We start from the raw sequence: 14,778 nt of genomic DNA, 5'->3' as shown, positions 1-14,778 counted from the left end.
GCGTGTGACCCCGGGGAACATGCTTTTTTTTGCCGCAGGGAGTAGTTTTTTTTGCACCGAACAAGAGCACACAGCACAGAGCAGGAGATATGAAGTGCAGATAACAAACCCTTTAGAGACACCATGGAAACATATCTAACAGGGATGAAAAGAAAAGTGGAGAGAGACGGAGATAATGAGAAAAAATCTCCCGAAAGCTAAGACGAGGAAATATGACGAAGCGTATGTAGCGCTTGGCTTCACTGTGACTACGGTGGGAGACGAGGAAAGACCGGTATGTTTACTGTGTCTAAAAATGTTGGCAGCTGACAGCATGAAGCCAAATAAATTAAGGCGTCACTTAAAGACATTACACCCCAATCACGCTGATAAGCCTCTTGAGTTTTTTCAGCGAAAACGTGCCGAATATTGCCAACAATCGTCCCGCTTCGTGAATGCTACTTCAGTAAACCAGTGAGCACTGTTAGCATCATATAAGGTGGCGTACCAAATTGCTCAGTGCAGAAAACCCCACTCCATAGCAGAGGAGCTGATACTGCCTGCAGCATTAGACATGGTCTCTGTCATGCTGGATGACGCAAGTGGTGCAAAAATAAAAACTATCCCTCTGTCCAATGACACTGTCGCCAATGACACTGTCGCCAGACGTATAGATGACATTGATAACGATCTTAAAGAACAGCTGGTAAACTCAAAGACAAACTGTTTGCCTTACAGTTCGATGAAGCAACTGACAGCAACAAAGACTGTTTATCGTTTATGTACGTTTTGACATGACAAACTCCCTGTGTGAGGATCTACTTTTTTGTAAATATGTCAGAGACAGAGCCACAGCTGAAGAGCTATTCAAAATGCTGGACTGCTTCCTGACTGAGAATGGGCTAAAGTGGGAGAACTGCATTGGTGTTTGCAGTGATTGTGCACAGACCATGGCAGGGATGAGAAAAGGACTTTGGGCACTCATCAAGAAGGCCTCACCTAATGCTGAGTGGACACACTGTGTTGTACACAGAGAAGCACTGGCATCAAGGCACCTTTCCTCTGAATTAAGTGAGGTTATGACTGACATTGTAGGTGTAGTCAATTTCATAAAGACCAGACCACTAAAAACAAGAGTCTTCTCTGCTATCTGTGAGGAGATGGGAGCTGAACATCAAGCTGTGCTGTTTCACAGTGAAGCAAGGTGGCTGTCATGAGGAAAAGTCTTTCCCGAGTTTTTGAGCTCAGAGAGCAGATAAGAATGTTTTCGGAGCAGGAGCACAAGTATGACCTCGCAGAAAAATGTAGTGATGAGAACTTCCTGGCAAAGCTGGCCTACCTGAGTGACATATTTGGAAAGCTAAATGAACTAAATCTACAGCTTCAAGGGAAAGATAAACACCTCAGGTCACAGACAAGATCAGCTCTTTCACTCGAAAGCTTGCAATGTGGGGCAGGCGACTTGATGAAGGAAATACTGATTCATTCGAGAACCTGCATGAATTTGTTGACACTACTGACTATGATGCCACCTCAGTGATTCCATATATTAAGGAGCATATTTCATCACTGATGGGATTCTTTAAAAAGTACTTCCCTGAAAACAGTTCCCAATATGACTGGGTGAGAGATCATTTCAATGCACCAGCTCCAACTGGTTTCAGCTCTGCAGAGGAGGACCAGTTCATTGATATCACGTCTGACTCCACATTGAGACTGAGGTTCACATCACAGACACTGAGTGAATTCTGGCTGAGTGTAGAGAGGCAGTATCCACTCTTAGGGCAGAGGGCTAAAAGTGGATCCTGCCTCTCTTTGTGAGACTGGCTTCTCTGCTGTTGCTGCACTGAAGACCAAGTACAGGTCCCAGCTAAACATTGAGCAGGAGCTGAGAGTTGCAGTATCATGCTTCAAACCCCGCTTCGAAAAGCTGTGCACTGCAAAACGTGCTCATTGTAGCCATTAATCCCGACTTCCTCATTTTGATAAAAAAATAAAATAAAATCAGCACAAATTGTTTTATTCATTTTTGTTTTATAGGTCAAAGTGTTTCATATATTGTGCTCCTGAGTTAATGTTGCTGATCAATTTGAATGTATTATTATTTATTGATTATATTTTATTTTATTTTTCAGTATCAAATGGTCAAAAAAAAATTACAGTTTAAATAAGGGTTGCATTTTTTTTAAATTTCAGGCAAATTGATGCACTTTAAGTATTTTCTGTTACAATGTTAATAAAGTTATTCTTTGTTGTAAGTTGATCTATATTTCTTTCTTTTTTATTTTCTTTAATGTTAATAAGGATACAATGTTATGCAGAGGTGTACATATAACAATTTTATAGACAAATTATACTATTTACAGTCGCGGCGGAGAGTTGGGGGGCGCGAAATGTTTACTTCTTCCTAGGGGGGGGCGTAACAGAAAATAATTGAGAAGCACTGCCTTAATCCCTTCTTTAATTACACATGTGGAGGGCTCTCTCTCTCCCTCACTTTGAGGCCACATGTCTTAATCACAGCGGAGCGCTGCTCCTTTCAACCCTTAGCCCATGTAATTCCTCCCAAACATTTTTGAAGTAGTGTAAATTTGAAGCAGATTGAAATAGTTTGGCTGAGACTTTCTCTGCTCTACTTGTGGTCACTCAGATATTCAGTGAGACCTCAATCAAGTAATATTATGGTAATTGTAGGGCTTGTTAACTTTGGTGATGTAAAAATCACTACATGGATAGAGATACGTTTGGCCTGTACTGCAACAGTACTTCTTAAATGAAGTTAGACTTGAGTCTTTGAATCCAATGGTATGTAACCCTCTGTTCTTGAACATGAATACAGAATTTTAGATGAGCGGGTGACTTCCGTACATGGGCCCTGAGATAATCGGAACACCATTAAACAATGATGTTCAGAGGTATCTTATCTTATACAATTATATATGTTGGAAGGCATTGTAAGCCAAAAACAGTCAGGGAGGGCCACACTCACACCTTGCCAAGTTGCCTTAATCAGGTTTATAAAGCTTGTTGATTAGCTTCTTTTGAAAAGCTCACTCTTCTACTGTATCTAAAGGATTCAGACCCCTTGACTTTTTCCACATTTTGTTACGTTACAGCCTTATTCTAAAATTGATTAAATAAAACAAATTCGTCAGCAATCTCCACACAATACCCAATAATGACAAAGCAAAAACAGGTTTATAGAAATGTCTGCACATTTATTAAAAATGAATTGACATAAGTATTCAGACCCTTTGCTATGAGACTCGAAAATTGAGCTCAGGTACATCCTGTTTCCATTGATCATCCTTGAGATGTTTCTACAACTTGATTGGAGTCCACCTGTGGTAAATTCAATTGATTGGACATGATTTGGAAAGGCACACACCTATCTATATAAGGTCGGGCGGCAGGTAGCTTAGTGGGGAAGAGCGTTGTGCCAGTAACCGAAAGGTCGCTGGTTCTAATCCCTGAGCCGACTAGGTGAAAAATCTGTCGATGTGCCCTTAATCCTAATTGCGCCTGTAAGTCGCTCTGGATAAGAGCGTCTGCTAAATGACTAAAATGTAAATGTAAAAAATGTCCCACAGTTGACAGTGTATGTCAGAGCAAAAATCGAAGGAATGGTCTGTAGAGCTCCGAGACACGATTGTGTCATGACAGCCCGTGTGGAGTTTGCCAAAAGGCTCTCAGACCATGAGAAACAAGATTCTCTAGTCTGATGAAACCAAGATTGAACTCTTTGCCCTGAATGCCAAGCGTCACGTCTGGAGGAAACCCTACGGTGAAGCATGATGGTGGCAGCATCATGCTGTGGGGATGTTTTTCAGCAGCAGGGACTGGGAGACTAGTCAGGATCGAGGCAAAGATGAACGGAGCAAAGTATAGAGAGATCCTTGATGAAAATCTGCTCCAGAGCGCTCAGGACCTCAGACTGGGGCGAACGTTCACCTTCCAACACGACAACGACCCTAAGCACACAGCCAAGACAACGCAGGAGTGGCTTCAGGACAAGTCTCTGAATGTCCTTGAGTGGCCCAGCCATAGCCCAGACTTGAACCCGATTGAACATCGGAGAGACCTGAACATAGCTGTGCAGCAACGCTCCCCATCCAACCTGACAGAGTTTGAGAGGATATGTATAGAAGAATGGGAGAAACTCCCCAAATACAGGTGTGCCAAGCTTGTAGCATCATACCCAAGAAGACTTGAGGCTGTAATCACTGCCTAAGGTGCTTCAACAAAGTACTGAGTAAAGGGTCTGAATACTTAAGTAAATGTAATATTTCATTTTATTTAGCCAACATTTCTAAAAACCTGTTTTTGTTTTGTTATTATGGGGTATTGTGTGTAGATTGATGAGGGAAAAAAAACAATTAAATCAATTTCAGAATAAGGCTAAAACGTAAGAAAGGAAAAATACAGAGCATGTTGAGCTGTTAGTATTCATTGTGCCCTGCAGACAGCAATCACGGGCTGTATTCTCACCTTCAGACCAGCGTTAGTTAATGAATTATGTTGATTGTGTAGCTGGAACTCAATGATTTATGAATCACTGAGAGAACACTTTGTTAGATTTGGAGCAGATTCAACGCTCATTAGGTTGTTGACTGTAATGCCATGACCTTTAAAATAAATCTGATTTAATTAGCCATACATTTACACATCATGTAAAGTGGAACAGTGTGTCCGTGTAATAAGACAATGAGGCAAAGGAGGCAATATGGCCTAGATAGCTGTTAGAAATGTTGTGTGGTGTAAGTGAAGATTAGGACTGCTTGTGAATGCCAAAATATTAATTAGTTAAACGTGCATATGGCATATTTTTTCCAATAATTGTGCATATACAGTAGATGTATTATATCCCAAGTCTGCTTCTTCCCAGCCTAAACTTACTGTAGACATAAACAATGTTAGGATCCATTCAGTAGCCTCTTTCACTAGACACAGTAGAGGACATTTTGTGTATTTTCAAATTTGGACAGACATTGCCTCTGAATGGAGAACTGGGGCAGAAGTTGCCAGATTCTGGTACCGAACCACATGTTGTCTATAAAAGAGCCTAGTGGAGAGATGCCCAGTCATTTGGCAAGAGAGAAGAACCAACAACATTCAGCAATGCTTGGGATGCCTTTGATCAGAAACAGACTTTGTTTTGTGCCGTTGTGCTTTCTTTAGGCACTAACTAACAGAACTAACAGAGTCCGTTGGACAGTAGCTAGATAATGGGAGGAAGCTCTCCAATGGCAGTGTTCTGGTGTGCCTCCAAATTTCCATTAATTTTTCCTGCCGCATCAGTTTTTCCTTCTGTGCACCAGTCCCTTTTTGTCACGATCGTTGAAAGGAGTGGACCAATGCGCAGCGTGGAATGCGAACATACTTTTATTATTATTCACCACACGAACAAAAACAACAAAACGATACGTGAAGTCCTTCGTAACATAAACAAACCAACACGGAACAAGATCCCACAAATACAAATGCCCAAACGGCTGCCTAAGTATGGTTCTCAATCAGAGACAACAAGCAACAGCTGATTCTCGTTGCCTCTGATTGAGAACCACCCCGGCCAACATAGAAACACAATGAACTAGATCCTGAACATAGAAACACAAAACATAGACTCTACACACCCTGGCTCAACATAACAGAGTCCCCAGAGCCAGGGCGTGACACTTTTGGGTGTAAAATACCATGGTTTGGCCTCAGGTTTTCTGATCAAATGTGAGTTTATTTTTTTGATCCCGAAATATAGGGTGACACTGTTGACTCTTTTGCCTGATTAACACAAAAGGCCCACCCAAACCACTTGGATATTTTAGTTTTTACATAGTCCTTTTTCTAGCACGGTTACAGCAACTATGGTGGATTCGTAACCAGGCCAGCCCAGTAAAGCTTGGCTTGGCTTGTCCCTATAGTGTGAAGTAGGCTTATGTGTATGAGGGGACTAACTCTGTGTGTAATACGACAGGAGGTTATTGTGGCTGATGTACAGTAAGATGACACACCAGGGGGTCACACAGAGATACGATTTACCGATGGCCTCCAACAGGGTTATGGTTAATACTCCAACAGTCATGTTTGCAGTAATAGTACTGTGTGTAAATCCTGTCTCTCTCGGTCTGTTTGTTTCTGTACTGTACAGTGTGTACACACCACCTGGGGTTGCTGACAGCTGTATCCACATACATTTTTTATATCACCAGCTACCTGGTGAGAGTGACTGAAAGGAACCCCCTCCTAGTTGATATAGTGTAGGTTGAGTGTTGCTCTTCTGTCATGCACTGGTGGCCCTGGATCTGCTGAGCCACAGTCTGCATGCCTTGGTTCGAGCCAGTACTAACACCCCATATTCAAGTCTGTATTTGTACAGTTCTGCTCTAAACGCAATGTTTACTTTGGAAATGGAAGATTAGATGCCAACCTGGACGTGCAATAAGTGCAATAAGTGGTAAACTAGACTTCGTGGAAGGTAATAGAGTATTTGGTCGTGTTCTGAACCACAGCCAGGGTCAATTTAGTCTAGAGCACCTAAAGCATATCGGTGTAAGGATGGAAGAACCCTCGTACACACTATTTCATATGGAACTTTAGGACTGAAATATAAGAGCCATGCACAGAGTAAATATAATGTTCTCCATCAACATCATCATCAACATCATCATCACCATCATCATCATAAGCGGTGAATGTGTGTGGTTGTCAAATGCAATTGGCCTTGGCAGCGGAGCCAGCCACTCAAAGCACTGTAGAAAGTAAAACTGTATTTTCAACAGTAGTGATATACGGTTTGGGGCGTGTTGGGTTCAGAATGCATCGGCTTAACTTACAGGAAGTCACTTACCCTCTTCTTCTTCTTCTCTTGCAGATGACCCAGGAACAGTGCACTCATAGGAACAATGTCCAGAGCTCAGCGAAACCACACGTGTACAAAGTGGGGATTTACGGCTGGCGGAAACGTTGCCTTTACTTCTTTGTACTCCTGTTAATGATCCTGATCCTGGTCAACCTCGCTTTAACCATCTGGATAGTTAAGGTCATGAACTTCACCATAGTAAGTCCTCCTCCCTAACTGCCGGTCTCTTTTTATTTGGGATTTATTTTTATGACTGTTGGGGCATTGATTATTTGATTTGCTTAGAAGTGTGCTGGAATACTAGGGCTTTTCTCCACAGGGGGACTATAATGACGGGCTGGTAATTGCGAGCTGTGGCGCTTTAGTCCAGCGACTTAATTTTCACTCACAGTGGTCGATCTGCTACTGTCTTAGTCCACTTAGCTAACTCCAAGCTAGCAGTCTCTCTCCTCCCCTCCTCTTTCTCCCTTCCTTCCATCCCTGCATGTTATTAGTTTCCGAGTACCCCACTGTTATTTTCTTCTCTACCGGAGAGAGTTCAACTGAGGGCATGTTTAGTATAACGGCCTCAAAGTACCAGTCTAGAACCAATGACACAGTCACTTCCTGCACAGGAGAGAGGTGACAGGGCAGGATGCAGGTTGGCATTTATTGTCATAGGGTGACATCAGCAAAGGAGAGTGGTGACATCAGGGCCATTCACTACAGTAGAGGGCCATACACTACACACGTGTACCATTCACCTCAATGCCGTGCCATACAGTACTTAGCTCTAGACTGTGGAGTTTGACAGTAATTTCCACTGTGATTCTCTGTATATCTGGAGTATTAGTCTGGAGCTCAAGCCCTGTGAGCCATGCCGTCTGAGTGTCTGGCTGCTTTTTGCTTAGTAATCCTCAGCACCTGAGTCTGATACTTGTAGTGCTGTATGCCTCCCCTCCTTGTCTGAATAAACCATGAGAACAGGTTGATGTTTCACAGTTGAGTTTAATCTGATAAATAAATAAATCAGAAAGCGGTTTATTCAGAAGTTGCACTCCGAGGTCCATCGGTGTGGTTACTCAAAGCAATATGACTGGTGTGTCCGACTGCATCTGTGCTAGACACTGAGTGGCTATATTAAGGGTCCCAACCTTTATCCAAATAGATGCAAGTGGGATGTTATATCATGGCAAAAGTGATCCAGTTAAATTCCTGTATAAAACTTAGATTTTACCATCATCCTTATAGGGAAGGAACTACAGTCCCTTTAAAACTTAATATATGTGGGCGGGGAGCTTGTATTCATGAGCTTGCCTTGACTGACAGCTCTTTGAAACACCCTTGTGGTCGTTGCCATGGAAAAAGGTATACAATGGGCAACGTCATTCCAAGCATAGAAACATTTTCTTATTTCCATGATTCCGAGCCTAAATAGTATTCCTCATCCAATTTTCTCTGCAAAATGCTCTCATGGTCAACAGAGCTGAAAATGGGCTATTGAATATCAGACAAACAGCAGCAATACACAAATAAATGTATATTGTTTTGCAACTAATTAGAGAAGACAGTTCACTGATACACTTCTTCACAAGAATTAGTAAAGCCTGAGTCACCTTAGAAGCTTAAACATAAGGGAATGTACATGAAAACAACATATGTGTCCTGGACAATTTATTGGTGCTTCGCCATTAGCATTATAAATGACAATATATATTGATCAGACATTTATTTAATAATTTGCAATAGGCCAGCATAGCTGAAATATTGATCAACATGAACACTCATGAGAAATAAAGGTGAGAAATAATTGTGGGACATAAAATATTTTTTTGAGCCATAAGCCTAATATAGGCACCTAGCCGCCCTACAGTGTGCAGGACCCCATTGATTCGTACAGTTTGTAGCACTCATCTCTCGTCCGAATGCTTGAATAAAACAATACAAAGTAACAAAATGTGATATCATATCGCGTGAAAAAGGGAAGCATATACCCCGCTTCAATCAAGCAGGCTTCAGTCACCCACTTGGCTCAGTCACCCCCAAGATTGAAGCGGGAGACTCATCCAGCTATGGCCTCCTCCTTATCAGGCCACACACTGGGCAGACAGGGGTCCTGGGATGGACAGCTCGCACAGCTTCCCCATATACGTCGCTGGATCAAAGGTGACCTTGTTGAAGAGGAGATCCAGGAGCCTGTCTACGTAGCCTGTAATGTTTTTGAAAAGGGAAATGTTTGTTAAATGGGTAGTGAATTTAATGTCCTTTTATTTACTGTTCTGAGTTATGATGCTATCAATTCATTGATGTAGTGATCTACTCATTCTATAATGTGTTTTCTGGTGTTTTGAAAGTGCTCAATTGTAAATATGCAATATATATTGCACTTTTTTGTGAAACGTTTCAATGTTTGTATTTGGAATTTTTGTGTGCCTGAAATGCTCAATTGATTTGAAATGAATAACTATGACTTACAGCATGTTGGGTCTGTCTTCACAGCATATCCCCCCTTCTTTTTTGGGAAAGCTGATTTTTTGGTTGCTGCGGTGGTTGCCTGGGAAGCTTTGCAGACAGAGTAGATGTTGAATTTTCATTACAGCTTGATGATAGTGGAAAGACAATATTTGATGGAAAGTTAATTAATAATATGCCTGCCTCCTGAATCCAAGTGTTTGACACGGGGGGAGGGGACCAGTGACTTTATGATCAACTTTGTCAATGTACCAGCTACAGTCATTTTTCATAACTGGGTCAACCTACTATGAAATGGTTTCATCCAAATATCATCCAATTTGATGAAAAACATGATTTTCACTGTTTAGGACCTTTAATAGAAATTATCCAATTGGCGATTAGAAAAAAATCCAGCCTTTTAGCAATCGGACCATTGCTGATGCACTCAACAACCCTCAGCAGCCATTAACCAATTCATATTTCAGTAAGCCCTATACTACAATATACTATTTTTCCATAAATATTGTAGCGACCCATCTATAAAGGCTTTAAATTAAAGGCTTTAATACTTCACCAGTTACCGGACCTCTTTGCTGGACGTAATGTATTCCTATATGATTTCATACAGGGTGCAATGTACGGGGCAGGTTTCACATCACATTCCTTGATGGTAACAGAATTTATAGAATCATATTGCATATCATTTTAATTAATAGACATCAGTGAATGCTTCTTGAACATTTTCTGAGTGTTTTAATGTAATATATTTGAAACGGCTACAAAACTCAGCAATTGGGACAATTTCTTTGGCATATTCTTACACTATTCTGGCAATATTTGGCTAAATACATATAGCTGACATACTTGGGCCATCATTTTGTGTTGTCCTCATTATAACACACATTTTAAGCCATTATTGGTCTTATTATACCAATTACTCTATTCAGTTCTGGCCATGCAAAATCAATGCATTTCCTCCCCATATAAATAAATGGCTGCTGGGACTGATTATAGACAAAATCAATGATGACTTTATATAGCTAAATAACTTCCCCAATGGGTCTCATTGTTCGGTGTAAAATGTGGTGTAGTTATCAGATTCTAGGGTACACTCTTAGGGTGTTTTCACACATAGTTCTGAGCTATAGTTAGAATCAGAGTTTGATTATTTGCTACATTGTATTTTTATTTTTTTGGTCTAGTTGGTTTCACGTTGCAAAATATCAAAGAACTAAAATGCCTAAACAAAACCATGTGTTCATACCACGTGTTCAAGTAATTTGTTTATTGGAAAAAATGCTCACGTTAAACTTAATATTATTTTCGCTTTGGCGTTCCAACAACATGCGGGAGTAAACAGTGCAATAGACGCTCTAACTGCAAGGTGAGTAGGCTATAATAAGTAGCCTATATCCCCAGTATAGACCCCGTCTCCCTTACTCTGCATTAGATGCGTTCATAAATGTGTTGCAAACAACCAATAATAATGTGCGCCTTATTTTCCTGTGTTTGGTCTGGACCACGTTCTCACCTGCAGCGAATCGCATCGTGGTATGAATGAAATTGGACCAGACCAACCTTTTTGAGCGACCACGGGGCATTGTTTTGTGCGCTCCCAAGTACCAGTCCAAACAAACCAAACTAAGGAGAAAAATGTGCCAGAGTTCAGAAAAAACTCTCCAAACCAATGTGGTGTGAAAGCACCCTTAGAAAAAAAGGTGCTATCTAGAACCTAAAATGGTTATTCAGGTGTCCCCATAGGAGAACTCTTCGAAATCCCCTTTTTGGTTCCAGGTATAACCCTTTTGAATTCCATGTAGAACCCTTTACACAGAGGGTTCTACCTGGAACCAAAAAGGGTTATCCTATGGGGACAGCCAAATAACCCTTTTGGAACCCATTTTTTAAAGAGTGTACCATGTGATAATAGAGCACATCCCAATACTGTCCATTCTGGCTTCATATACCCAAAATGCATACATGTATGACCTTTGACCCCCCAAGGTGGGCACATAGAGATGTTATTACCATTCCAATTGTTTCATACCTTAATATGTATTGTATTATGAAGTTAATAACTTATCAAATTGCCTCCGATAACTCACAAAAATAACCCACAGACATGAAAATTATCATTAGACGACTTTGCCACCCCAAAGTGGACAAATATGTGAAATTTGGCCTGCTGGCCCATGGACTATAAGGTATTGCTGTCTCATGTACTTTAAATGGTCTCAAGGTCATAGGTTGTATGGAAAGTGTTTGAGGACAGACCTGGAGATCCATGGAGGCAGAAGAGCAGATGGCTAATTTACAGATTTATGTTGCATTTAATTGCTCCGAAGCCCAACAGTGCTGCATGACACGTCAAGGATGGGGTTTGGATGAAATATTTAAAGTCGAGTTACAGTGGGACTGTGAAAATTAATGCGGAGAGGTGGTGGGCGTAGGAGGGAGCGCGTGTGTCTGTACTTGTGAGTGCGTGCATACTTACGTTATGTACACTACCGTTCAAAAGTTTGGGGTCACTTAGAAATGTGTCACGGTTTCGGCCGAGGCTGCCTCTCTCCCTTGTTCGGGCAGGCTTCGGCGTTCGTCGTCTCCGGAATTCTAGCTGCCACCGATTTATGTTTTCATGTTCGTTTGCTTTTGTCTGTTTGTGTCACACCTGTTTCTGTTTTACGTGATTAGTGTCCTATAAGTTTCTCGTTGTGTTTGTCTTGTGTTGTGTGTGATTGTTTTCGTCAGTGTTGTGTTTGCTCGGTTGAGCATATTTCTCTCCACTGCGCTGGAGCTCGTTTGCACTTGTTTCGTGCACTACATCTTTTGTCGCACCTGTTTGTGCGCATTTTGCCTACACGCCTTGGGCGTAGTTTAGCTGTTGGGCTTTGTTGCCCTGTTGCCTGTGTTTGGGTCGGAATACAGCTTTTGGAACCTACCGTCTGCGTCCTGCATCTGATTTCCTACACCACACCTACACACGCCCTGACAGAATCACACACCACCCATGGAATCAGCAGGAGCAGAAGCAGCCCAGACAAGACTGGAAGCCCAGGTTCGGGATCAGCAGGAGCAACTCCTGCAGATGGGGAACGCCCTGCAGGAGGTTATTTCCACACTCCGAGGCTGGGGTTCGCCTCCACCACCGCCCGCCCAGCCAGCACCATCGGCCAGCCCGCCCGTTCCAGCACCGGAACATCGAGGAGTCCGTCTATCTCTCCCGAGGGCTTACGACGGGACAGCGGCTGGGTGTCAGGGGTTCTTGCTCCAGGTCGAGCTGTACCTGGCCACAGTCCATCCGGCACCTTCAGGGCATGAGAGCGTGTCCGCCCTAATCTCCTGCCTGGCCGGTAAAGCGTTGGAGTGGGCCAACGCGGAGTGGAGGAAGATCGACGCCACGACCATTACCTACACCGAGTTCTCCCGCCGCTTTAGGGCGGTGTTCGACCATCCCCCGGAGGGGAAAGCGGCGGGGGAGCGTCTGGTCTTCCTTAGGCAGGGGAGGAGGAGTGCCCAGGAATTCGCACTCGAATTCCGTACTCTAGCGGCAGATGCAGGGTGGAATGATCGGGCCCTCATCGATCTCTACCGATGTAGCCTCAGAGAGGACGTCCGTCGGGAGCTGGCCTGTCGGGACGCCAGTCTCACTTTCGACCAGCTGGTCGACATGTCAATTAGGTTGGATAACCTATTGGCTACCGCGGACGTCCTGAGGGGGGTCCGTCCATTCCATCCTCCAGCGCACCCGAGCCGTGTCCTATGGAGCTCGGGGGCGCTGGCGCTAGAGGTAGGAGGAGTCGGCAGAGTGGGGGGTCCATCCACTGCACCAACTGTGGTCGGGGAGGACACACCGCGGCTAGGTGCTGGGGATGGCCTCCTCGGGGAGATGACGACAGGTCCCGCACTGGGGATTCCCTCCAGGTGAGTAGGCGCCCCACTCACCCAGAGCTCACTGTTGCCCATTTTTGTATGCCTGTGTGTTTTCCGCAGGTGGCACCTCATTCCCAGTGTAAGGCGCTGGTAGATTCAGGCGCGGCTGGGAATTTCATTGATAAGAAGTTTTGTTTAGAGTTAGGGTTTCCCCTTCTCCCTGTGGAAGTTCCTTTTCCCGTTCACGCCCTAGATAGTCGTCCGTTGGGTACGGGCTTAATCAGGGAGGTCACGGCGCCACTTAGGATGTGTGCGCAGGGGAGTCATCAGGAGATAATACAACTGTTTCTGATTGACTCTCCTGCGTATCCGGTGGTGCTGGGCATGCCCTGGTTAAGTACCCATAACCCCGTTATTTCGTGGCAGGAGAGGGCTCTGAAGGAGTGGTCTGCTCAGTGTGTGGGTAGATGTTTGGGCGTTTCCTTAGGGGCTACCTCGGTGGAAAGTCCAAACCAGGTGCCCGCATTGCACATTCCACCTGAGTATGGGGATCTGGCTATCGCGTTTAGTAAGGCGAGGGCGACGCGATTGCCACCCCATAGGCAGGGGGATTGTGCGATAGACCTTCAGGCAGGAGCTGCGCTCCCACGGAGTCATGTGTATCCTCTGTCTCAGGAGGAGAAGAAAGCTATGGAGGTTTACATAGACGAATCACTGAGACAAGGATACATACGGCCATCCACTTCCCCCGCGTCCTCGAGTTTCTTTTTCGTGAAGAAGAAGGATGGGGGGTTGCGTCCGTGCATCGACTACCGTGGTCTCAATCAGATTACGGTGAAGTATAGTTATCCACTCCCGCTGATTGCGACCATGACTGAGTCGTTGCATGGGGCGCGTTTCTTCACGAAATTAGATCTCAGGAGCGCGTACAACTTGGTGCGCATCAGGAAGGATGATGAATGGAAAACAGCCTTTAGTACCACCTCGGGCCATTACGAGTATCTCGTCATGCCATACGGGTTGATGAATGCTCCGTCAGTTTTCCAATCATTCGTGGATGAGATCTTCAGGGACATGCAGGGACAGGGAGTGGTGGTGTACATAGATGACATCCTCGTGTACTCACCTACCCGTGTCGAGCATGTGGCCCTGGTGCGCAGAGTGTTGCGGAGGCTGGTGGAGCACGACCTGTATGTGAAGGCAGAGAAGTGTCTGTTTTTCCAGGAGTCGATTTCCTTCTTGGGGTATCAGTTGTCTGCGTCAGGGGTGAAGATGGAGGTAGACCGAGTGTCAGCCGTGAGTAATTGGCAAACACCAACCACTGTGAAAGAGGTGCAGCAGTTTTTGGGGTTTGCGAATTACTACCGGAGGTTTATCCGGGGTTTTGGGCAGGTGGCAGCTCCCATCACGTCTCTCTTAAAGGGGGGCCCGGTGCGTCTGCAGTGGTCAGTCGAGGCGGACAGGGCTTTTAAGAAGCTGAAGGACCTGTTCACCTCGGCCCCGGTGCTGGCGCATCCGGATCCCTCTTTACCATTTCAGGTAGAGGTGGACGCGTCTGAAGCCGGTATTGGCGCCGTGCTGTCCCAACGGTCAGGCGCGCCACCTAAACTCCGCCCCGTTGCCTTCTATTCCAAGAAGCT

The 14,778-nt window shown here is 44.2% G+C and overlaps 1 protein-coding gene across 1 annotated transcript in view; it reads left to right on the top strand.

Moving 5' to 3' along the window:
• Positions 1-6,847: 6,847 nt before the first annotated feature.
• The window catches only part of LOC311142989 (delta-sarcoglycan-like), a gene marked incomplete at its 5' end in the record, with an annotated part of 67,504 nt that continues 59,573 nt past the window's right edge, over positions 6,848-14,778 (top strand). Inside the window, one exon of the mRNA XM_084178775.1 lies at positions 6,848-7,033. Coding sequence (XP_084034901.1) covers positions 6,848-7,033 — 186 coding nt within the window. The remainder of the gene's footprint in view (positions 7,034-14,778) is intronic.

Source organism: Coregonus lavaretus (genome assembly GCF_964263955.1).
Source record: "Coregonus lavaretus genome assembly, chromosome: 15".
NCBI classification, from domain to species: Eukaryota; Metazoa; Chordata; class Actinopteri; order Salmoniformes; family Salmonidae; genus Coregonus; species Coregonus lavaretus.
The sequence above is the reverse complement of the archived record's forward strand: the minus strand, read 5'-3'. Positions and strand labels throughout refer to the sequence as shown.